The sequence below is a fragment of the Oncorhynchus masou genome, chromosome 22, assembly GCF_036934945.1.
Source record: "Oncorhynchus masou masou isolate Uvic2021 chromosome 22, UVic_Omas_1.1, whole genome shotgun sequence".
In the NCBI taxonomy this organism is placed as follows: domain Eukaryota; kingdom Metazoa; phylum Chordata; class Actinopteri; order Salmoniformes; family Salmonidae; genus Oncorhynchus; species Oncorhynchus masou.
Genome location: NC_088233.1, coordinates 12,766,624 through 12,792,498, shown reverse-complemented (window position 1 = coordinate 12,792,498; position 25,875 = coordinate 12,766,624). Strand labels below are relative to the sequence as shown.

At 43.9% G+C, this 25,875-nt stretch overlaps 1 protein-coding gene across 6 annotated transcripts in view; it reads right to left on the bottom strand.

The window, feature by feature from the left end:
* lrrk2 (leucine-rich repeat kinase 2) overlaps nucleotides 1-25,875 on the bottom strand; it is a 67,394-nt gene that overhangs the window by 20,224 nt on the left and 21,295 nt on the right. For all 6 annotated transcript variants that reach the window (XM_064929318.1, XM_064929320.1, XM_064929319.1 and 3 more), the window contains 15 exons: nucleotides 25,654-25,802; nucleotides 25,278-25,371; nucleotides 24,936-25,125; nucleotides 24,403-24,584; nucleotides 21,882-22,105; nucleotides 17,382-17,509; nucleotides 13,288-13,506; nucleotides 12,847-13,048; nucleotides 9,034-9,122; nucleotides 8,576-8,763; nucleotides 8,261-8,415; nucleotides 7,517-7,663; nucleotides 3,175-3,366; nucleotides 844-990; nucleotides 590-702 (listed from right to left, as the gene is read on the bottom strand). In XM_064929318.1, the coding sequence (XP_064785390.1) occupies nucleotides 590-702; nucleotides 844-990; nucleotides 3,175-3,366; nucleotides 7,517-7,663; nucleotides 8,261-8,415; nucleotides 8,576-8,763; nucleotides 9,034-9,122; nucleotides 12,847-13,048; nucleotides 13,288-13,506; nucleotides 17,382-17,509; nucleotides 21,882-22,105; nucleotides 24,403-24,584; nucleotides 24,936-25,125; nucleotides 25,278-25,371; nucleotides 25,654-25,802 (2,419 nt within the window). The remainder of the gene's footprint in view (nucleotides 1-589; nucleotides 703-843; nucleotides 991-3,174; nucleotides 3,367-7,516; nucleotides 7,664-8,260; nucleotides 8,416-8,575; nucleotides 8,764-9,033; nucleotides 9,123-12,846; nucleotides 13,049-13,287; nucleotides 13,507-17,381; nucleotides 17,510-21,881; nucleotides 22,106-24,402; nucleotides 24,585-24,935; nucleotides 25,126-25,277; nucleotides 25,372-25,653; nucleotides 25,803-25,875) is intronic.

The following is a 25,875-nucleotide window of genomic DNA, read 5'->3' as shown; positions in this document are numbered from 1 at the left end:
TTCCATTTAAGATTGATGGCGGCCACGGTGTTCTTGGGGACCTTCAATGGTGCAGACAGTTTTTGGCCCCCCTCCCCCAGATCTGTGACACAATCCTGTTTTGGCGCTATACGTACAATTCCTTCAACCTCATGGCTTGGTTTTTGCTCTGACATGCACTGTGGGACCTTATATAGACAGGTGTGTGCCTTTCCAAATCACGTCCAATCAATTGAGTTTACCACAGATGAACTGCAATAAAATTGTTGAAACATCTCAAGGATGATCAATGGAAACAGGATGCAGCTGAACTCAATTTCGAGTCTCATAGCAAAGGGTCATAGCACCTGTTTTCGCTTTGTCATAATGAGGTTTTGTGTGTAGATTTCTGAGGAATATGTTTTATTTAATCCATTTTATAATAAGGCTGCAATGGAAAAAATGTGTAAAAAGTCAAGGGGTCTGAATACTTTCTGAAGGCACTGTAAGCCTGTTTTTTCCTCTATATCTCTACGGGACCAGCAATGATCACTAGAACTTCCTGGTCTTGGAGCTATTCTCCAGATATTCCTGCAGACACTAAAACACCTGACTCAGATTATTAGATTACCTGTCGGAGTAGTCGGTGTATATAGAGATCAGAGGCATGCTTGTTGAAAATCTTCACTGCCACCTCTTCATTTTTGTAGATGCCTCGATAGACAGACCCAAAACCACCATCCCCTACATTCAGAAAATGAACAAATTTGTGTCATTGACACTGCAGCTGTTGAAAGAGACGACAGTCCCACTGACCTTTCTGAGCTTTGTGATTTGCCTGTAAATGAAAAACACGATACAAATAAAATTATTATTGTAACTGACCCAGCAGATTCTCCTTGGTAAGGTCTATCTCAAGCTCCTCGCTGTCAAGGATGATTCCAGCAGGCTGGTCACTGAGGATCAGGTCTGGAGCAATCTGAGAGATGGGCACTGTGCAGCGAGGGTCCTCCGGGTTTACCAAAAGACAGTCTACAGGAGGAAGGGAGATTAGAAAAGAGAGAGATCAGGCATAAGTTAAAGGTCCAGTGGTATCAAAAATGTGATTTCCTGTGTTTTATATATATTGCCACACTATGATGTTGGTATTATACTATGAAATTTAGAACATTTGAATAATTCCATTTTAGGGCTCCTGAGTGGCGCAGCAGTCTAAGGCACTGCATCTCAGTGCTAGAGGTGTCACTACAGACCCTGATTTGATTCCAGGCTGTATCACAATCGGCCGTGATTTGGAGTCCCATAGGGCGGCACACAATTGGCCCTGCGTCTTCCAGGTTAAGGTTTGGCCGGGGTAGGCCATCATTGTAAATAAGAATTTGTTCTTAAACTTGTTGAGTAGGGGGCAGTATTTTTGTTTTTGGCTAGAATAACGTACCCATTTGAAACTGCCTATTTCTCGGGCCCAGAAACTAGAATATGCATATAATTCTAGAAAAGATAGAAAACACTCTAAAGTTTCCAAAACTGTCAAAATTTTGTCTGTGAGTATAACAGAACCGATATCGCAGGCGAAAACCTGAGGAAAATCCAACAAGGAACTGCTGTTTTTCCTGAAAGCTCTCTGTTCCATTGGATGCCTTGCCTCCATTTAACCTCTTGAAGCTCGGGGGCACTATTTTTATGTTTGGAGAAATAACGTTCCCAAAGTAAACGGCTATTTCTCAGGACCAGATGCTATAATATGCATATAATTGGACAGATTAGGATAGAAAACACTCTAAAAAAATATATTGTCTGTGATTATAACAGAACTGATATTGCAGGCGAAACCCTGAGGAAAATCCCATCAGGAAGTGCCTCTTATTTTGAAACCCTTCTGTTCCTATACATGCCCATCCTCCATTTAAAGGGATATCAACCAGAGTCCTATTTCTCTGGCTTCCCTAAGGTGTCAGTCTTTAGACATAGTTTCAGGCTTTTATGTTTTTAAATGAGGGTGTAAGATCACATTGCGTAAGTGGATAGGTAGGGGCTCTCAGAGTGAGTTTTTGCGCTACAGAGTAAAGCCGCCATTGTTCCTCCCGCTGTTATTGAAAAACCTACACACTCGGTTGATATATTTTAAAATATATATTTTAAAAACTACCTGAGGAATGATTATGAAAAACGTTTGACATGTTTCTATGGACATTTGGAATTTCCGTCTGCGTTGTCGTGACCGCTCTTTCCTGTGGATTTCTGAACATAACGTGACAAACAAACTGAGGTATTTTGGGTATAAAAATAATCTTTATGGTACAAAACGAACATTTGTTGTGTAACTGGGAGTCTCGTGAGTGAAAACATCCGAAGATCATCAAAGGTAAGCGATTTAATTTATTGCTTTTCTGACTTTCGTGACCAATCTACTTGGCTGCTAGCTATTTGTAATAGTTTGTCTACTGAGAGAGATGTTCTTAAAACGCCTGGTATGCTTTCGCCGAAAAGCTTTATTAAATCTGACACGCCAGGTGGATTACCAACAAGCTAAGCTGTGTTTTGCTATATTGCACTTGTGATTTCATGAAAATTAAATATTTTTAGTAATTTAATTTGAATTTGGCGTGCTGCAATTCAGCGGATGTTGATGAAAATGATCCCTCTAACGTGATGGGTGAGTCAAGAAGTTTTAACTAACTTGCATAGGTAAATAAAGGTTAATAAATAAAAAATGCGCAAGGGCTGTTTTAAAAAACCACCTGAAATTTCAGCCTGTTTTGTTGGGATGCAGATTAGGCCTGCCTGGTGACATCACCCGACAGTAAATTAGTTAATAGACCATTACGAAAGAGAGTTCCAAACCTCTCTGCCAATAACAGCTAGTTTTCTGTTTTTCATCGCCACGCAGACCACTCCCAGACAGTCCAATCAAAATTATTGCTTGAGAAATCGCTCTTTGCTAAGAAGCTATGTTTGTTTATTTTTTACCATTTGAATGGCAAAAAAAAATCACAGTAAGGTGATTTGATATTGAGATAAAAACGGCTACATTAGACTTTTAAAAGGTATTGTTACATTAAAGTAGCTCTTCGTGTATCTCTCCCATGAATTTAAGAACATCCACAATTGCTTGTAGTGTTACCAAATTGTTGTGCTTTCTTTCAATTATGATATTCCAGAAACATGACTAACACAGGTATCGATTGTGTCAAATCCAAGCGTTAAAAGACATACCTTTATCTATGTGAGTGAACAGGTCCTCCAGCAGTATCTTGCTCCACTCCTGTCCATCCTTGAAGCTGTACAGAGCCCATTTCTTCAGCAGGGTCTCTCCGTTGCCATGGATATCAGTGGCGAGGAGACCAGGGAACCACTCCTCCAAGAGAGAGTCAATATGGTCCACTACCTGACCCAGTAACACACGACCTGAGGAGTAACACAACCATCATCATCACCACCACCACGTCACCCAGTAACACACAACCTCTGTATTGAGCTAAAGAGCTGCCGCTTTCAAGGAAAAGGACGCCAATCCGGATGCTTATAAGAAATCCTGCTACGACCTCCGACAAGCCATCAAATAGGCAAAGCGTCAAAGCAGCAGTAAGATCTAATCCTACTACGCCGGCTCTGATGCTCGAAGGACGTGTCAGGGCTTACAAACTATCACTCATTACAATGGGAAACCCAGCCGCGAGCTTCCCAGTGACGTGAACCTACTAGATTAACTAAAAGGCCTTCTATGCACGCTTTGATGCAAGCAACACTGAACCATAAATGAGAGCACCTGCTGTTCCAGACGACTGTGTGATCTTACTCTCCATAGCCGATGTAAGACCTTTAAACAGGTTAACATTCACAAGGCTGGGGGGCGGAATACCAGGACGTGTACTCAGAGCATGTGCTGACTAGGTGGCAGGTGTCTTCACTGACATTTTCAACCTATCCCTGAACCAATCTATAATACAAACTTGTTTCAAGCAGACCACCATAGTCTCTGTGCCCAAGAACGCCAAGGCAAGCTGCCTAAATGGCTATCGCCCCGTAGCACTCACATCTATAGCCATGAAATGCTTTGAAAGGCTGGTCATGGCTCACAACACCATCATCCAAGACCATGGACCAACTCCAATTCGCATACTGCCCTAACAGATCCATAGATGACAATCTCTATTGCACTTGTCACGGCCCCTCCTCTGCAGTGAGTGCAGGGGTGGTTCCTCCTGCAGGCAGAGGAGGGTCGTTAGTGATTGGAGTCACCTGGGCTCAGGGTATTTAAACGGCTTCACTAATCACTCGTCTCTATCTCTCTCTTTCTCTCTGCTCCTCCAGGTATGATCCTGTTTGTTTGTTCCTTTGTAGTTTTACTTAGTTTTCACCCTGTCATATTCACACACACAGACTCACGCATCCATGCACTTTACATACACCTTACATTAGAATACTTTCACACCTCATTCCTTTTTCTTTGTTTAAAGTTAATAGTTTGGTTTACAATAAAGAACCTTTTTGATTGGCCTATACCTGTTGTTCGTGTCCCCTCATTTTTTCCACAGGCTATGAGCCGGCCTACACTGTCCTCACCCACCTGGACAAAAGGAATACCTATGTAAGAATGCTGTTCCTTTACTACAGCTCAGCACTCAACACCATAGTCCCCTCCAAGCTCTTCACCAAGCTCCCAGACCCTGGGACTGAACACCTCCCGCTGCAACTGAATCCTGGACTTCCTGACGGACCTCGTCCAGGCGGTGAGGGAAGGTAACAACACATCCGCCATGTTGACCATCAACAGGGGGGTCCCTCAAAGGTGTGTGCTTAGTCCCCTCCTGTATTCTCTGTTCAACCATGACTGCGTGGCTGCTCACAACTCAAACACCATCATCAAGTTTGCTGAGGACACAATGACAATGAGGCAGCCTGTAGGGAGGTCAGACAACCTCTCCCTCAACATCAGCAAGACAAAAGAGCTGATCGTGGACTACATGAAACGGAGCGGCGAGCACACCCCCATTCACATCAATGGGGCTGTAGTGTAGCGTGTCGAGAGCTTCAAGTTCCTCTGTGTCCACATCACTAAGGAATTAACATTGTCCACACACACCCACACAGTTGTCAAGAGGGCACGACAGTGCCTCTTCCCCCTCAGGAGGCTGAAAAGATTTGGACTGGGCCCTCAGATCCTCAAAAAGTTATACAGTTGCTCAATTAATATCATCTTGTCTGGCTGCATCACCGCTTGATACAGCAACTGCAAGGCAACCGACTGCAAGGCATTACAGAGGGTAGTGACCTCTTTACCAGGCAGTGTCAGCGGAAGGCCCCCCCAGAATTCTAAGACTCCAGCCACCCAAGCCATAGAAAGTTCTCTCTGAAACCGCATGGCAAGTGTTACCAGTGCATCTGGTACCACACACACACACACACACACACACCTTTATATTATCTATCCAGTTGCCTAGTCACTTCACCCCTACCTAAATGTACATAGCTACTTCAATTACCTCATACCCCTGCACATCAACTCAGTACTGGTATATAGCTATGCTATTTTTTACCTCGTTATTGTTATTCACTGTGTACTTATTTCCTGTGTCACTATTTCAATCTATTTTAACTTTGCATTGTTGGAAAAGGAGCCATAAGTAAGCATTTCAAATTTAGTCTACACTTGTTATTTAAGGAGCATGAGAAACACAATTTGATTTGATAAATGCAACTTCGTAAGATAAAATGTTCCATATCTTACCATATCGTAATCATATTACACTGCTCAAAAAAATAAAGGGAACACTTAAACAACACAATGTAACTCCAAGTCAATCACACTTCTGTGAAGTCAAACTGTCCACTTAGGAAGCAACACTGATTGAAAATAAATTTCACATGCTGTTGTGCAAATGGAATAGACAACAGGTGGAAATTATAGGCAATAAGCAAGACACCCCTAATAAAGTAGTGGTTCTGCAGGTGGTGACCACAGACCACTTCTCAGTTCCTATGCTTCCTGGCTGATGTTTTGGTCACTTTTGAATGCTGGCGGTGCTTTCACTCTAGTGGTAGCATGAGACAGAGTCTACAACCCACACAAGTGGCTCAGGTAGTGCAGCTCATCCAGGATGGAACATCAATGCGAGCTGTGGCAAGAAGGTTTGCTGTGTCTGTCAGCGTAGTGTCCAGAGCATGGAGGCGCTACCAGGAGACAGGCTAGTACATCAGGAGATGTGGAGGAGGCCGTAGGAGGGCAACAACCCAGCAGGGAGACCGCTACCTCTGCCTTTGTGCAAGGAGGAGCAGGAGGAGCATTGCCAGAGCCCTGCAAAATGGCCTCCAGCAGGCCACAAATGTGCATGTGTCTGCTCAAACGGTCAGAAACAGACTGCATGAGGGTGGTATGAGGGCCCGACATCCACAGGTGGGGGTTGTGCTTACAGCCCAACACCATGCAGGACGTTTGGCATTTGCCAGAGCACACCAGGATTGGCAAATTCGCCACTGGCGCCCTGTGCTCTTCACAGATGAAAGCAGGTTCACACTGAGCACGTGACAGACGTGACAGTCTGGAGACGCCGTGGAGAACGTTCTGCTGCCTGCAACATCCTCCAGCATGACCGATTTGGCGGTGGGTCAGTCATGGTGTGGGGTGCCATTTCTTTGGGGGGCCGCACTGCACTCCATGTGCTCGCCAGAGGTAGCCCGACTGCCATTAGGTACCGAGATGAGATCCTCAGACCCTTTGTGAGACCATATGCTGGTGCGGTTGGCCCTGGGTTCCTCCTAATGCAAGACAATGCTAGACCTCATGTGGCTGGAGTGTGTCAGCAGTTCCTGCAAGACGAAGGCATTGATGCTATGGACTGGCCCGCCCGTTCCCCAGACCTGAATCCAATTGAGCACATCTGGGACATCATGTCTCGCTCCATCCACCAACGCCACGTTGCACCACAGACTGTCCAGGACTGGGCGGATGCTTTAGTCCAGGTCTGGGAGGAGATCCCTCAGGAGACCATCCGCCACCTCATCAGGAGCATGCCCAGGCGTTGTAGGGAGGTCATACAGGCACGTGGAGGCCACACACACTACTGTGCCTCATTTGGACTTGTTTTAAGGACATTACATCAAAGTTGGATCAGCCTGTAGTGTGGTTTTTCACTTTAATTTTGAGTGTGACTCCAAATCCAGACCTCCATGGGTTGATACATTTGATTTCCATTGATCATTTTTGTGTGATTTTGTTGTCAGCACATTCAACTATGTAAAGAAAAAAGTATTTAATAAGAATATCTCATTCATTCAGATCTAGGATGTGCTATTTTAGTGTTCCCTTTATTTTTTTGAGCAGTGTATTTGATTTGATAACCATCATCATCATCATCTCCAACTACTGATCTATTTCACTCTTTATTGCAATATATTATATTATATGCAGTTTATCAAACCGGGGGTTCTTAATCGTTTTTCAGCTCACAACAGAAATTATTCAATTATTATTATTATTTTCCTTAAACTAGTGTTGACAGCATTTACATTTCAGAATGGATACCTTATTATCTAGGCTGTGGTGCAGTTCCAGTACCTTTGCGTGAGCAGGGCACAGTTATCTTGACGAAGCTGGCAGGGTTGTCCTCTACGTTGGCAGCCTCAACCAGACAGTAGGCCTCAGGAGACCAGCTCAGGTAGATGCCTCTCCTCCAGTAGATACGGTTGGGACGCAGCTCTCTTTCTGGACCAACACAACAACATTGGGGCTACTTAGAGCCATATACACTGAGTGTACAAAAAAGTTATTTCCATTAGATAAACTGACCAGGTGAATCCAGGTGAAAGCCACGACCCCTTATTAATGTCACCTGTTAAATCCACTTCAATCAGTGTAGGGGAGGAGACATGGAGTGTGTATGTGTGCCCTTCAGAGGGTGAATGGGCAAGACACAAGATGGAAGTGTTTTTCACACCCAACAGTTTCCTGTGTGTATCAAGAATGGTCCACCACCCAAAGGACATGCAGCAAACTTGACATATCTGTGGGAAACATTGGAGTCAACATGGGCCAGCATCCCTGTGGAACGCTTTCGACAACTTGTAGAGTCCAAGCCCAGGCCAATTGAGGCAAAAGGGGGTGCAACTCAATATTAGGAAGGTGTTCCTAATGTTTTGTACACTCAGTGTACAGGACTGATAGAATCCGTTTCCAGGAGCTTTGCTGCATGTTCTAAAAAATACTATCCAGGAGATTCTGGACATGGCTAAATTTCCAGCTAATGAACTTTGGATGAAACGACAACCTAAGTAATTATCCCTTTAACGTCAGCATTACTACCTCTGCCACAGAGCATGTAGGAGGAGACCTCAAGTAGGCGGTTGATCTGTCTCGACCAGTAGCCCATGGGGAAGTAGGGCATCTCATAGAGACGAACAATGACCTCAGAATTTTCACAGTGGGGCATCTCAATTACTGGCCGGTGTTTGGAGAGACTGAGGGAAGGACAAGACAATCAGCATGGTTTAGGCTTGGCAAAGAGGTTTTGAGACAATATAGACAACAGTTTCCATTCAGTAGATACAGAATTCAGGAAACTGGTAGGCCATTTTGGCTCAAACAATACTAAAATCAACAAAATGATATGCCTCTTACCTGCTCGGCACTAGGAGCTGGTCCTCTCCGAAGGGCAGGGCAATCTGGAACTTCTCCAGCAGTTTAAAGTACTGGGTCAGGTGGCACTTGGGGAAACACTTACTCTCAAATAGGAACCGTTCCACCATAGAGCGCTGGACTACGCCTTTGGGATTGTCCCAGAACCCAGAGCTTTTCAGAGACAGTTTCTACACAGAGAAAGAGAGAGAGGAGGAAGTGATTGAATGAGGTCATTGTGTGTGTGTGTGTGTGTGTGTGTGTGTGTGTGTGTGTGTGTGTGTGTGTGTGTGTGTGTGTCACAGGCGACTGGTGACACCTTAATTGGGGAGGACCTGCTCATTGCAATGGCTGGAAGAGAATAAATGGAATCACACACATCAAACATGTGGTTTCTATGTGGATGATAACGTTCCATTCACTTCTTTCCATCCTCCTGTAGTGTGTGTGTGTGTGTCTACCTGTGAGATGATGTTGCAAAGCCACTGTGGGTCGATAAAGTAGAGTTCTCTGAGTTGGAGGGCCGGGTCGTCAAAGTGCAGAAGGACTCCTATAAACAGACATTGCCTTTTAAGTACATAAAACAAATAATACCTGGCTGTGCTATGAACAGAAGACACAAACATATTGTGGCAGACGGCAGGGAGAGGTGAGGGGAGTGGTTATTGAAGGGAGATATCTTGCGGTCCGCTGGCTCCACCCCCAAGCCTTATATGGACTTCCTGCCCCAACAAGGGAAGCCTGTGGGTCACTAAGCCAGGTAGTACTTGGGGATAAAAGAAGAAGCGGCTTGCACAAAGGGGCAGAGAATGGAGAGGGAAGCGTGTGTTATGGAGAGTGCGAGAAGAGAGAGAGAGAAATATCTGTGTGATTACCCGTTGTGACCTGGACTGTCTGATTAACCCCACAGTGCACTGGACTAAACCTGAGTTTTAGTATTACCCCTGGAGAACGGAATGGACAACGAGAACGGATTGTGGACTGTGAAATGGTTGGTGAATTCCCGCCTTTTCCCCAGTGTGCAAAACCCCCTAATAAACTCCCCATTTGCATTCTAGTTGTCCTCCTTTTTCTATGAATAAGAAGTTGCTGTATCAGGTCGTGAAGAAGAATGACGAACGTATGGAGTTGTTGTTGGTGGCCCGTCCCTTTGTACCATCTGTCCGGTAGTTGGAGCACATTCTTGGGGCTCACCTAGGGGTGGAGAAGACCTTAGACATGACCAAGACACGATTTTACTGTCTGGGGGTGAAGAGAGCAGTGGAAGATTACTGCTGCAATTGCCCGGAGTGCCAGCAGGTGATGCCAAAACCCCACTTTCGCAGCCCCTTAATTCCCCTACCCATTATTTTCAGTCCCTTTCAGCAGGATCGCAATGGACCTGGTGGGACCTCTTCCCAAGAGCAACCGAGGGCACCAATACATCCTGGCGATTGTGGATTATGCCACCAGGTACCCGGAAGCCATTCCCCTGCGCACCATGGCCACCAAGGGAATCACACGTGAGTTAGTCATGCTGTTCTCCCGAGTAGGCATCCCCGACGAGATATTGACCGACCAGGGCTCCCTGTTCATGTCACAAATCATGAGGGATCTACACAAACCAATGAAAACCACCCAGTTGTGTACCTCAATGTATGACCCACAGACTGATGTATTGGTGGAAAGATTCAATTGAACCCTGAAGCAAATGCTAAAGAAGGTGCTGGAGGCGGACAGAAAGAATTGGGACCAGCTGCTACCCTACATGATGTTCTCGATCCGAGAAGTGCCCCAAGCTTCAACAGAATTCTCTCCCTTCGAACTCCTGTACAGGAGACAACCCCGAGGACTGCTGGATGAAGCTAAAGAAGCCTGGGAACAGCAACCGCCGCCCCACCGAACCATGGTGGAGCACGTGGAAGACATAAGAGACCGGATGGCAACCCTGTGGCCTCTGGTACGGGAACACATGCTGGAGGCTTAAGTGTGGATGTACAACAGAGGGGTACAATGAAGGGACTTCAGGCCAGGAGACAAAGTGTTGGTGTTGGTCTCCACCTCAGAATCTACATTTTTAAACCGATGGAACGGGCCATACGAAGTCCTTGATAAGGTGGGTGAAGTTATCTATAGGGTCAGACAGCCAGGACATAGATTTACCATGTGCATTTGCTAAAGAAATGGAATGCATGTGATGTACTCTATTTTCCCGAAGAAGGCTACCACAGAGATCAAGCCGGCAGAGGTCACACTGGGGGAGCAGCTGAGCCAAGTACAGAAGCAGGAGCTGAGGGAGTTGGTCGGGCGGAACCAGGACACATCGAACTGGTACAGCACAGCATCATCACCGAACCTGGGAAAAAGGTGAAGTTGGGACCCTACTGCATACCAGATGCAAGAAGAGAGGCTGTCAGGGCCGAGGTAAAAACAATGTTGAAAGACTGTGGGGAAAGAATGTCTAGCGATCAAGTGGGCGCTGGAGACGCTGAATATTACTTATTGGGAAGGCACTTCACCCTCATAACGGATCATGCATACCAGGTTTGGATGTCACGGAACAAGGACAGTAACGCCCGGGTCACCCGCTGGTTTCTATCCTTGCAGCCCTTTGCTTTATCTGATTAAGCAGAGCCATAACCTTATGAAAACCCAAATCTCTCATTTAGAAGCTAAAATTACATTTCATCTCTTCACCAATAATTTTATATTCAAACATTTAAATTGAACAACAATTCCATGTGACTCCGATAACTACAATGTGCAGACTTTCCACTGTAGAGTTTATGTCATCCTATCATGAATGAGAATGTTCCAGATGACAACCGAACTGACATCATATTCATTAAGTACCACCACATATGTTCAATTGGTCGGATTACCAGAATATAGTTCATTTCCCCCCACCTTCTGATGTTCCCAGAATCTCTATGTTAACCAAGGGGTTTTCAAATTTCACATCAGTAGGATAGAGAGAGGAAAAAGGGGGGAAGAGGTACTTATGACTGTCATAAACCTACCCCCAGGCCAACGTCATGACAGGGGAATGGCCTAACCCTCACCTTCTGATCCAACAGGTCCCAGACGTGCTCAATGAGATTGAGATCTGGGCTCTTCACTGGCCATGGCAGAACACTGACATTCCTGTCTTGCAGCAAATCATGCACAGATCAAGTATTATGGCTGGTGGCATTGTCATGCTGGAGGGTCATGTCAGGATGAGTCTGCAGGAAGGGTACCACATGAGGGAGGAGGATGTCTTCCCTGTAATGCACAGCATCAATTGCCTGCAATGACAACAAGCTCAGACCGATGATGCTGTGACACACCGCCCCAGACCACGACGGACCCTCCACCTCCAAATCGATCCTGCTCCAGAGTACAGACCTCGGTGCAACGCTCATTCATTCGACGATAATTGCGAATCCGACCATCACCTCTGGTGAGACAAAACCGCAACTCGTCAGTGAAGAGCACTTTTTTTCAGTCCTGTCTGGTCCAGCGACGGTGGGTTTGTGTCCATAGGCAACGTTTTTGCCGGTGATGTCTGGTGAGGACCTGTCTTACAACAAGCCTACAAGCCCTCGGTCCAGCCTTTCTCAACCTATTGTGGACAGTCTGAGCACTGATTGAGGGATTGTGCATTCCTGGTGTAACTCGGGCAGTTGTTGTTGCCATCCTGTACCTGTTCCGCAGGTGTGATGTTCGGCAGTACCGATCCTGTGCAGGTGTCGTTAAACGTGGTCTGCCACTGCGAGGACGATCAGCTGTCCGTTCTGTCTGTCTCCCTGTAGCGCTGTCTCAGGCGTGTCATAGTACGTACATTGCAATTTATTGCCCTGGCCACATCTGCAGTCCTCATGCCTCCTTGCAGCACGCCTAAGGCACATTCACACAGATGAGCAGGGACCCTGGGCATCTTTCTTTTGGTGTTTTTCAGAGTCAGTAGAAAGGCCTCTTTAGTGTCCTAAGTTTTCATAACTATGACCTTAATTACCTATTGTCTGTAAGCTGTTAGTGTGTTAACAACCGTTCCACAGGTGCATGTTCATTAATTGTTTATGATTGAACAAGCATGGGAAAGTGTTTACAATGAAGATCTGTGAAGTTATTTGGATTTTTACAAATTATTTTAAAGACAGGGTCCTGAAAAAGTGCCGTTTCTTTTTTTGCTGAGATAATTTCCTACGTTCTCCTACGTTGTGAAGACCATAGCACCAGCACAATTATGACCAGGGATTACAACACATTAATGAAGAAACCAATTACACACACACACCCCCCACCCCACTGACCGGCCTCGCTGAGGAAGTGAACAGCGTGGGGTAGCTCAGCCTCCTCCAGCTGTATCTGGCTCTCCTGGATGAGCTGTAGCAGGTATTGGTGTCTGAGCACGGGGAACTCCCCCGGCACCCTGGCCCTCTCCAGCAGCACCCTTCTCTCCAGCTCCAAATAGCTTTCTGGGACCAGCTGCCCCATCACCAGCTGCCCTTGGATCTGTGGAGAGCGGGAGTGAAAGGGGTGTGGAGGGTCACGAAAAGGTATAGTGGCTTTGCACACAGTGCTGTGTATGGAACTTACGTGGACCATTGAAATAAGTCAAAAGTACTAACAAAGCTGTCAAGGATTGTCATTTTAGGCAAGCTAGAGCTTGGGATGATGGTATATGTGGAACATCAGTGGAAATTCTGGCTGGTCTAAATGACGTAAACATTAGGGCTAACAACACTAGCTACCTTGAAGTTGGCGACCTCCCTGGCGATAGCCTTGCGGAGTCTGCCGATGGAGTCCGAGTCCTCGCACACCGCCACCATGTGGTAGTCCTGGATGGCAGGGAAGCCCTGGTGGTTGAGGAGCTCCTGGCGGATCTTATCCAGGCAAGCCTGCAGCTGGAGGTCCTCGCTCACGTCTGTGTGTGTCCCCACCAGGATTACTGGTGACAGGGGGGCCACCGCCTACACAGACAGATGGACAAACATGGTAAGATATAGTATTATGGTGGAATAGTAAATGAAAGCATTCGAGATTACATTTTTGATTTATTAGGTTCCCCATTTGCTGACACCAATGGCGACAGCTAGTCTTACTGGGGTCGAACATATAACGAAAAAATATGTTACAGACAGAATACTTTACAATTTACATATGTTTAAAAACATAAACATATAGTGTGTGTGTGTGTGTGCGCATCTATCAGTTACACATACATGTCAGTACATACACACAACAAGTAGGTCACATAGGAGAGAGGTGTTGTGCAATGAGGTGTCGCATTGTGTCTTTTGAAACCAGGTTTGCTCTTCACTTGCGCTATATAAGACAGGTGTTACATGCAGTCATGGCTCTGTATAATACTGTATGTTTCCTTGAATTTGTTTTGGACCTGGGGACTGTGAAAAGACCCCTGGTGCCATGTCTGATGGGATAAGTGTGTGTGTCAGTGCGGTGTGTAATTTGACGATGCAAATTATTTGGAATTTCTAACACTATGTTTCTTATAAAAACATGAAGTGATGCAGTCAGTCTTTTCTGAACTCTTAGTCGAGAGACTGGTATGCGTAGTATTAATACTAGCCCTGTGATGACAAGACTTGCCGCTCTGTTCTGGGCCAGCTGCAGCTTATCTAGGTCTTTCTTTGCATCACTTGACCATATGACTGGACAATAATCAAGATAAGCTAAAACTAAAGCCTGCAGGACGTGCTTTGTGGAGTGTGGTGTCAAGACAGCAGAGCATCTCTTTATTACGGACAGACCTCTCCCTATCTTCACAACCATTGAATCTATATGTTTTGACCATGACTGTTCAGAAACTAAAGTTAAAACCCAAGTAATTCAGTCTACTCAACTTGTTCAACAGCCACACCATTCATTAGGAGATTCAGCGGAGGTCTAGAACTTAGGGAATGATTTGTACCAAATACAACGCTCTTAGTTTTAGAGATGTTCAGGACCAGTTTATTACTGGCCACCCATTCCAAAACAGACTCCAACACTTTGTTAAGGGTTTCAGTGACTTCATTAGCTGTGGTTGCTGATGCGTTAATGGTTGAATCATCAGCAAACATGGACACACCTGCCAGTGGCAGGTCATTGGTAAAAATAGAAAAGAGAGGAGGGCCTAGAGAGGTGTCTTGCGGTACACCACACTTGTTTGACAGAGAAGCTCCCATTAAAGAAAACCCTCTGAGTGCTATTAGATAGAGAGCTCTGAATCCATGATATGGCAGAGGTTGAAAAGACATACGTTTTCTCAACAACAGGTTATGGTCAATAGTATCAAAGGCTGCACTGAAATCTAACAGTACAGCTCCCAATATCTATTTATTTTCAATTTCTTTCAACCTATCATCTGTAATTTGTGTCAATGCATTACATGAGTGCTTATCTCTATAAGCATTCTGAAAGTCTTGTTATTTGTTTACAAAGTAGTAGCATTCTATTTGGTCAAACACCATTTTTTACAATAGTTTGCTAAGAGTTGGCAGCAAGCTGATAGGTCTGCTGTTAGAACCATTAAATGCTGCTTTACCACTCTTGGGTAGCGGAATGACCGACTTTCCTCTAGGCTCAGATTAAAGATATGACATATAGGAGTGGCTATAGAGTCAGCTACCATCCTCCATAGCTTTCCATCTAAGTTGTCAATGCCAGGTTTGTCATTATTGATAGATTCTTCCACCACTCCCATACTAACTTTACAAAATTCTAACTTGCAATGCTTTTCTTTCATTATTACATTTTTCATTATACATGAGTACGATGGCTCACTGTTTGTTTTTGGCATTTACTGCTTAAATTTGCCAATGAAGTAATCATTAAAATAATTGGCAACAAAAGTTTTTGATGAATATGCCGTCTGAGTCGATGAAAGATGGAGCTGAATTTTTCTAATTTAATTTTCTCCATTATTCTTTATTTAATTGATCTTGGCTTCATACTACAGTTTCTTTATCTTTTTGTTGAGTTTAGTCACATAATTTCTCAGTTTGCAGTAAGCCAGACGTGCACCGACTCATTAGCCACTTCTTTTGCCCCATCTCTTTCAACCATACAGTTTTTAAATTCCTCATTAATCCATGGAGCTTAAACAGTCAGTTTCTTAACAGGTGCATGTTTATCAATAATTGGAAGAAGCAATTTCATAAATTACATTTACATTACATTTAAGTCATTTAGCAGACGCTCTTATCCAGAGCGACTTACAAATTGGATTATTAAATGTGCAGCGTCAGCATGCTCATTATTAATCACATCAGACCAACAAATATGTTTTAACATCATCCACATAAGAGACGCAGCAATACACTATTTTAGGACCAGCTTTGGAACGTTGGCTTCCTGGATATAGCCACTATACTGTGATCACTGCATGGGTACGGATACAGCTTTAGAACACAGTTCTACAATATTAGTAAAAATGTGATCAATACATGTGGATGATCTTGTTCCAGTAGTGTTTGTAAACACCCTAGTAGATTGATTAATAACCTGAACCAGATTACAGGCACTGGTTACATTGAGAAGCTTCCTCTTGATGAAAACCATTCAATATTCAGGTCCCCAAAAAAAGTAGACCTCTCTGTTTACATCACATACACTATCAAGCATTTCACACATGATTTAGATACTGACAGTTAGCACTTGGTGGCCTATAGCAAGAAAAGGCTTTAGATGTGCCAGGTGAACCTGCAACCACAACACTTTAATAACACTTGACTTAAGGTCTTCTCTACAGCTTCAGGATAGTCCTTGTTGAGGAAGATATACAGAACAGCCATCAGGTCCTTGAACCTCAGGAACTTGACCACTATCGGCCTGGGCCTGTCACCTGGGATGGATGTGGGTTTTCCAGTCCTGTTGGCGCACTCTCATTCTTCCTATGGTCCATCTTCAGTTTCACTGAGATCATTTCACTCGTGGAGATTCTGCAATTCCGTCCACAACCACGCAGTTCCGCCTTGACTGAAATAATCAGCTTTTTTTTCATTGTCATTATGCATTCACATACAGAACTGGTGTCCTCTCTCAATCACATACAGATTGCTGTCATCTTGCCATTCTCTTGTCTAAACTCATCAAGCTGACTGTGGGAGAAATGCAAAATGTTCTTCAGGTCCAGGACCTCGGCCATTGTTTTATTAGTTTATTAGTCCACAGCGGTACTGGAGGCTTCTAAACTGCTTTATACCCCCAGGCCATAAGACTACTGAACATCTAATCAAATGGCTACCCCCCCAACAGACCAGAATTTCACTGTTAGTCTACACCTGTTGTATCCGGCACATCTGACAATTTGATTTGATTTTGTATTTGCACAAAACACTTCAAGCTATTTTCTTGTTGTTGAAACAACTGCTTGTAGAACACTTTTTGTTCATTTAAAAGATCCTTCATCTGTGATAGAGACACCACTGTCCTCAACAGTACTCCTACCGACTTTGGTCTAGGTTACGCTGTTACTCCTAGTTCCAGACAGGGCAGGTCACAGAGAAGATTGAAAACAACAACAAGCAGCAGGGGTCTAGACAGCCATAAGCCCGGGATAATACGCAGGCCCAGCCACAATTGCTAACCGCGTCGTGGGCTGCGTTCAAGCCCTTAAGAAAACCCTGCTAGCATGATACACCAAAATAGTTCCTCAGACCAGGCCTTGGTCAGCAGGATCACTGGACAGATTGTAGCCGTTTAATTGCTCCAGGCAAGTTCAATCGAGAAAACAGTATTTGCAATGTAAAAAATACGACTTCCAGTTGTGTACGAAAATGTATGCACTCGCAACAGTGACAAAAAACAACAAAACATTTACAAAGTTATGGGTGTGACTCACCTTGATGTTGAAGAGCCAGGGTTTGAGCGCGTCCACCTGGGCAGCCCCCTTACTGAGGTCGTACACAACCAGGTAGAGGGCCCGGGGGGTAAGGAAGTGGGGGTGAGAACCACTGAATTCCTCCCCACCTGAACAAAGAGCAGAGAGGGTCAAGACCGCCAGAACAAAACCTTCAAGACTCAATGACTTGAAGTCCAAGATCCAGACAGTGAAACCCAAACTTACAGTGCATGTGGAAAGTATTCAGACCCCTTGACTTTTTCCACATTGTAACGTAACAACCAACCGTGACAACCTTATTCTAAAATAAAATTCTACACATAATACCCCATAATGACAAAGCAAAAATTGTTTTTTTGAATTTTTGTACTGATTAAAAAAACTGAAATCAACATTAACTTAAGTATTCAGACCCAGTACTTTGTTGAAGCACCTTAGGCAGTGATTACAGCCTTGAGTCTTCTTGTGTATGACGCTAAAAGCTTTGCACACCTTATTTGGGGAGTTTAACCCATTCTTCTCTGCAGATCCACTCAAGCTCTGTCAGGTTGGATGTGGAGCGTCGCTGCACAGCTATTTTCAGATCTCTCCAGAGATGTTCGATCGGGTTCAAGTCCGGGCTCTGGCTGGCCCACCCAAGGACATTCAGAGGCTTGTAATGAAGCTACTCCTTCGTCGTCTTGGCTGTGTGCTTAGGATTGTTGTCCTGCTGGAAGGTGAACCTTTGCCCCAGTCTGAGGTCCTGAGCGCTCTGGAGCAGGTTTTCATCAAGGATCTGTGTATTTGCGCCGTTCATTTATCCCTCAATCCTGACAAAACCTGCCCCTAAGCACACAGCCAAGATAACACAGGAGTGGCTTCGCGACAAGTCTCTGAATGTCCTTAAGTGGCTCAGCCAGAGCCCTGACTTGAACCCAATCGAACATCTCTGGAGAGACCTAAAAATAGCTGTGCAGCTACGCTCCCCATCCAACCTGACAGAGCTTGAGAGGATCTGCAGAGAAGAATGGGAGAAACTCCACCAGTACAAGCTTGTAGCATCATACCCAAGAAGACTTGAGGCTGTAATCGCTGCAAAAGGTGCTTCAAAGTACTGAGTAAAGGGTCTGAACACTTATGTAAATGTGATATTTCAGTATTTCAATTGTAATAAATTAGCAAACATTTCTAAAAACCTGTTTTTGCTTTGTCTCTATGGGTATTGTGTTTATTGATGAGAAGGAAAAACAACATTTAATCCATTTCAGAATAAGGCTGTAACCCAACAAAACGTGGAAAAGGGAAAGGCATCTTAATACTTTACGAGGGCACTGCCTTTATAAAGTATTCATACCCTTTAACATAATGTTTCCCACATTTTATTGTGTTACAGCCTGAATTTAACATATTTAACATATTACATTGAGATTGTGTCACTGTCCTACACCCCCAATACCTCAAAGTGGAATTATGTTTTTTGATTATTATTATTTATTTATTTATTTTTTATTAATTAAAAATGAAAAGCTGAAATATCTTGAGTCAAGTATTCAACCCCTTTTACGGCAAGCCTAAATAAGTTCAGTAGTAAAAATGTGCTTAACAAGTCACATAAGAACTTGCATGGACACACACTGTGTTCAATAATAGTGTTTAACAGGGTTTTTGAATGACAACCTCATCTCTGTACCCCACACATACAATTATCTGTAAGGTCCCTCAGTTGATAAGTAATTTTCAAACACAGATTCAACCAAAGACGACATCTATTGGTAGATGGGTGAAAAAGCAAACATTGAATATCCCTTTGAGCATTGGGAAGGTATTAATTACACTATGGATGATGTATCAATACAACCAGTAACTACAAATATACAGGTGTCCTTCCTAACTCAGTTGCTGGTGAGGAAGGAAAAGCACTCAGGGATTGTATGAGGTCAGTGGTGACGTTAACAGTTAGTTAATCGTTGTGATAGGAGAACTGAGGATGGATCAACAACATTGTAGTTACTCCACAATACTAACCTAAATGACACGTGAAAAGGAAGCCTGTACAGAGAAAAAATATTCCAAAGCAGTGCATTGTTGCACACAGGATGCATAAAGTAATACTGCAATAAATGTGGCAAAGAAATTAACTTTATGTCCTGAATACAGCGCATTATGTTTGGTGCAAATCCAACACATCACTGACTACAACTCTTCATATTTTGAAGCATGGTGGAGGCTGCATCATGTTATGGGTATGCTTGCCATTTTTAGGATGCAAAGAAATGGAATAGAGTTAAGCACAGGCAATATCCTAGAGGAAAACCTTGTTCAGTCTGCTTTCCAAAAGACACTGGGAGAAAAATTCACCTTTCAGCAGGACAATAACCTAAAACACAAGGCCAAATATACACTGGAGTTGCTTACCAAGACGACATTGAATGTTCCTGAGTGGCCAAGTTACAGTTGACTTAAATCTGCTTGTGAATCTATGGCAAGACTTAAATGGTTGTCGAGCAATGATCAACAACCAACTTGACAGAGCTTGAAGAATTAAAAAAATAATAATGTGCAAATATTATACAATCCAGTTGTTCAAAGCTCTTAGAGACTTACCCAGAAAGACTCACAGCTGTAACTCCTGACAAAGGTGATTCTAACATGTATTGACTCAGGGGTGTGAATAATTATGTTAATTAGATAATCCTGTATTGTATTTTCAATAAAATGTGCAAAAACTTCAAAAAAAACATTTTCACTGTCATTATGGTGTATTGTGTGTAGATATGTGAGAAAAAATAATCCATTTTGATTTCAGGTTGTAACACAACCAAATTTGGCATAAGTCAAGGGGTATGAATACTTTGAAGGCATTGCATTGTGATTCGTTATTGCGATTTGATGTTCCAAACAGTATGTCTGCTGCAGAGAGACCAGAGAATGAGAAAATGAGTTTCAGTCATGTAAATAAAAGTGCTGAAAACATGACTCACTATTTAAAAAGAAGACGGAGAACAAGCTATAGGGTGAAAAAGACCAGAGATTGAGCCATTTTAGCCGACTAGGGCTTTCTAATGCTACCAGGGAAACGCGGTACTTGGGGTCAAGTTTCACGTCTGTGGCTATGAAATGCTTTGAAAGGCTGGTCATAGCTCACATCATCACCATTATCCCAGAAACCCTAGACCCACTCCAATTTGCATATTGCACCAACAGATCCACAGATGATGCAATCTCTATCGCACTCCACACTGCCTTTCCCAACTGGACAAAAGGAACACCTATGTGAGAATGCTATTAATTGACTACAGCTCAGCATTCAACACCATGGTTCCCTCAAAACTCATCACTAATCTAAAGACCCTGAGACTAAACACCTCCCTCTGCATCTGGATCCTAGACTTCCTGACGGGCTGCCGCCAGGTGATCAGGGTAGGTAACAACACATCCGCCACACTGATCCTCAACACAGGGGCCCCTCAGGGGTACGTGCTCAGTCCCCTCCTGTACTCCCTGTTCACTCATGACTGCATGGCCAGGCACAACTCCAACACCATCATTAAGTTTGCTGATGACGCAACAGTGGTAAACATAATCACTGACAACGATAAGACAGCCTATAGGAAGGTCAGAGACCTGACCATGCGGTGCAAGGACAACAACCTCTCCCTCAACATGATCAAGACAAAGGAGATGATTGTGGACTACAGGAAAAAGAGGACCGAGCACGCCTCCATTCTTATCGACGGGGCTGTAGTGGAGCAGGTTGAGAGCTTCAAGTTCCTTGGCATCCACATCAACAACAAACTAACATGGTCCAAGCACACCAAGATAGTTGTGAAGTGGGCATGACAACACCTATTCCCCCTCAGGAGACTGAAAAGATTTGGCATGGGTCCTCAGATCCTCAAAAGATTTTACAGCTCCACCATCAAGAGCATCCTGACGGGTTGCACTACAGAGGGTAGTGCGTACGGCCCAGTACATCAACAGGGCCAAGCTCCCTGCCATCCAGGACCTCTATACCAGGCAGTGTCAGAGGAAGGCCCTAAAAATCATCAAAGACTCCAGCCTAGCCACCCTAGTCATAGACTGTTCTCTCTGCCACTTTAAACAACCCTACCTGCATGTGCATAATTATCTCAAGTACCTTGACACCGGTGCCCCCGCACATTGACACAGTACCGGTACCCCCTGTATATAGCCTCCACATTGACACAGTACCGGTACCCCCTGTATTTCACCCTGCTATTGTTATTCACTGCTGCTCTTTAATTATTTGTTTTTCTTATCTCTTACTTTAAGGTATTTTCTTAAAACTGCATCGTTGGTTAAGGGCTTTTAAGTAAGCATTTCACTGTAAGGTCTACACTTGTTGTATTCGGCGCATGTTACAAATACAATTTGATTTAATGTATCAACATAATATCGTCCAAAATAATATTGTGTTATGCAACTCAAAAAAACAAAATCCCACATCACTAGTAAGTATCCAGACCAGATGTCACAGTTGGCAGTTGACGGTTGACCCACCTGAGAAGTCCCAGACGTTGAGCACCATGTTCTTCTTATCCCGGTCCCGGATGGTCCAATCTCTGACGTCGATCCCAGCGATGGGCCGCTCCATCTGCCACTGAGAACGCTTGAGCTTCATCAGCTGTCGGATCAGAGCAGTCTTACCACTGTCGGCGTTCCCAACCACAATCAGCTTCATCCGGTAGTACGGAACGGCTTTCTTCAGACGCTGCTGGAGGAACCTGAGTTACAGGGTACAGGAGAGTTGTGTGAACTGGATTAGGCTTTTGTTTGAAAGGGGAAATCTGGAGCAAATTCAAACCTATCAAAAGCCACCACCTGTTCATTCAGAATTCCCTCTGACAGATAGCATTGCTTTTTGGGTTAAATGTCAATACATGTTTTTTATTTTTTATTATTATTATTTTTTTATAATCGCCAACATGTATCTTGCCCAAAGAGGATCCAGCATGCTTGACCATGTATACACAAACATCTGTGAAGCGTACAAAGCCATCGCCCCCAATACTGTAGGATTGTTTTAAGAATGTTGATTGGAATAATGTTCAAAGATTCATCCAAACAGGACTCAACATCAACATTGAGGAATGCAGTGCATTCAGAAAGTATTCAGACCCCTTGACTTTTTCCACATTTTGTTACATTACAGCCTTATTCTAAAATTGATTAAATTGTTTTCTCCCTCACCAATCTACATACAATACCATTTAATGACAAAGCGAAAATTGTTTAGAAAAATGTATAATAGAAAACTGAAATATCACATTTCCATAAGTATTCAGACCCTTTACTCAGTATTCTGTTGAAGCACCTTTGGCAGCGATTACAGCCTTGTCTTCTTTGGTATGATGCTACAGTTGAAGTCGGAAGTTTACATACACTTAGTTTGGAGTAATTAAAACTAATTTTTCAACCAGAAGCTTCTGATAGGCTAATTGACATCATTTGAGTCAATTGGAGGTGTACCTGTGGATGTATTTCAAGGACTACCTTCAAACTCAGTGCCTCTTCGCTTGACATCATGGGAAAATCAAAAGAAATCAGCCAAGACCTCAGAAAAAAATGTTGGTCCTCCACAAATCTGGTTCATCCTTGAGAGCAATTTCCAAACGCCTGAAGGTACCACGTTCATCTGTACAAACAATAGTACGCAAGTATAAACACCAAGGGACCACGCAGCCGTCATACCGCTCAGGAAGGAGACGCGTTCTGTCTCCTAGAGATGAACGTACTTTGGTGCGAAAAGTGCAAATCAATCCCAGAACAACAGCAAAGAACCTTGTGAAGATGCTGGAGGAAACAGGTATAAAAGTATCTATATCAACAGTAAAACGAGTCCTATATCGACATAACCTGAAAGGCCGCTCAGCAAGGAAGAAGCCGCTGCTCCAAAACCGCCATAGAAAAGCCAGACTACGGTTTGCAACTGCACATGGGGACAAAGATCATACTTTTTGGCGAAATGTCCTCTGGTCTGAAGAAACAAAAATAGAACTGTTTGGCCATAATGACCATTGTTATGTTTGGAGGAAGAAGGAGGAGACTTGCAAGCCGAAGAACACCATCCCAACTGTGAAGCACGGGGGTGGTAGCATCATGTTGTGGGGGTGCTTTGCTGCAGGAGGGACTGGTGCACATCACAAAATAGATGGCATCATGAGGTAGGAAAAGTATGTGGATATATTGAAGCAACATCTCAAGACATCAGTCGGAAAGTTAAAGCTTGGTCGCAAATGGGTCTTCCAAATGGACAATGACCCCAAGCATACTTCTAGAGTTGTGGCAAAATGGCTTAAGGACAACAAAGCCAAGTTATTGGAGTGTCCATCCCAAAGCCCTGACCTCAATCCTGAGGAGAGAAGGGCTCATAATAAGGCCTCACAAACACCTGGAAACAATGTGCACCATCGAGAGCATCCTGACCGGTTGTACCACGGCCTAGAATGGGAATTGCTCCATCCACGACCAAAAGGCCCTCCAGGGGGTGGTGAAGATGGCCCAGTACATCACTGGGACCGTGCTCCCACCCATTCAGGTCATCTACTCAGAACGGTGCCTGAGGAAGGCACACAGCATCATCAAGGACCCCACACAGCCCAGTCACAAGCTGTTCTCTCCATTACCATCGTTCAGACGGTATCGGATCATGAGGTCTGAAACCAACAGGCTATCTACAAGACATCAGACTGCTGAACACATGAACTGGCCTGACCACCTGCTCTGATTCTCCATAACTTAGCACACACACATTCATGCTACACACACACACACACACACATCACAACTGCTGCTACCATTATACCGCTCAGTTTATACACTGCCTCCCATCCCCCCCTTCCCCAAAACACAAGTAAATATTGGACTATAAATGGTGCCTTCCTGTATTATACTTATGCTAAAATATTTATTATTTTGAGCAATTTACTTTATGTTCGTATTCTGATATTTTCTTCTTTCTTATTGTTGTTTCATTGTTGAGAAGGAACCTGCAAGTAAGCATTTCTTTGCAGACATTCACCTGACTATGTCTTTGGTCTTGTTGCCAATGTGCTTGAGATCCAGGCTGAGGCGCAGGCCATCCAGTGGCAAGTCCCACAGCCGGCTCAGCTTGCCCATCTCGTCAGGGAAGGAGCGCAGGCCGCCATTACGGCTCAAGTCGAGAGAGGTCAGCTCCTCCAGCAGGCCGATCTGAGGAGGGACCTGAAACAGACATGGATGAAAAGGTCAATAATACTACTGATGGGAAATGTACTTTTATATTTTGAAATATATTTTATTGAACCTTCTTATTCTCCTTGAGATAACATATATTTTACAAGAGACCTGTTCTAGAGAGAACATGCAGTTTATGATGGAGGTGTGAGAAGCATTGAGTACTGTATTGTCCCTGTTCACCATATATGACCGTTTTAATGGTAGTTAGTTAGAGTGCCTGGTGCTAACAAATGCCACATATTTATAGTGACACGTGTGATCACTGTCAGTCACTTTGGCGTCTGCTAATTGACCATGTTAATGAAAGATTAATAAGATGAATAAATAAATGCTGACCTCTGTGAGCTTATTGCCACTCAGGTGTAGTTTCTCCAGTCTGGCCCACTTGTAAACTTCAGGTCCACTCAGGTCCAGCACTCCGATGCGGTTCTGACTGAACATGAGCTCCCGCAGGTTGACCGATGCCCAGGCGCATGGCCCTGGTAAAACTGTGATGTCATTGGTCCTCATATCCACGGACCGTAAACTGAAAGCAAAGAAAAAGCAAGGATGAGTCGTATTGAATCTCAAGTCAGATACATTTTTGCACACTTATAAGCAGTTTTTACTCAAATAATAGTTAACTAATAAACGCCTTCTACAACAATGTAGTTGCCTTCACTAAAACATCAAACTTACTTTGGAAGATCCAGAACGGCTTGAGGAATGGTAGTGAAACTGTTATGTGATAACTTCAGAGTTGTTATCTTTGAGGGAAGATGTGACAGCGAACCTATGACAGCAGAAACACAAAACACAATGTCATACAATGAATATGTTCTTATGTTGCTACATACACAAATTAACTGTTTATCTAGAATTAACAACATTTATTAATTTGTCTGGCAATACTTTTTCTAGAAATCGGTTTGACTTGAATGACTTTCACAGATATGCCTAATAATTGTAGCAAATAATAATCCATTGTAAGACAGCATTGGAGAACTAGTACAGACCCCATGTTCTGTCAGCATTAAAAAGGATTAAGTAAGTAACTGCGTTACCATGTACTTACTGAGATGGTTGGTACAAGCACTGAAGTTCTCTAGTTTGGGGCAGCCAGACAGGAAGTCATGTGAGATGCTCTCCACACTGTTCTTACTGATGTCTAGGAGCTTCATCTCCAGAAGACACAGAGGAGACCACAGCTCACTCATTCTGTTCCTACAGGAGAGGAAAAGGTGGAGAGACAAAGTTATATTTATGACATTTTATGTTACATACTTGGGTTCAAATC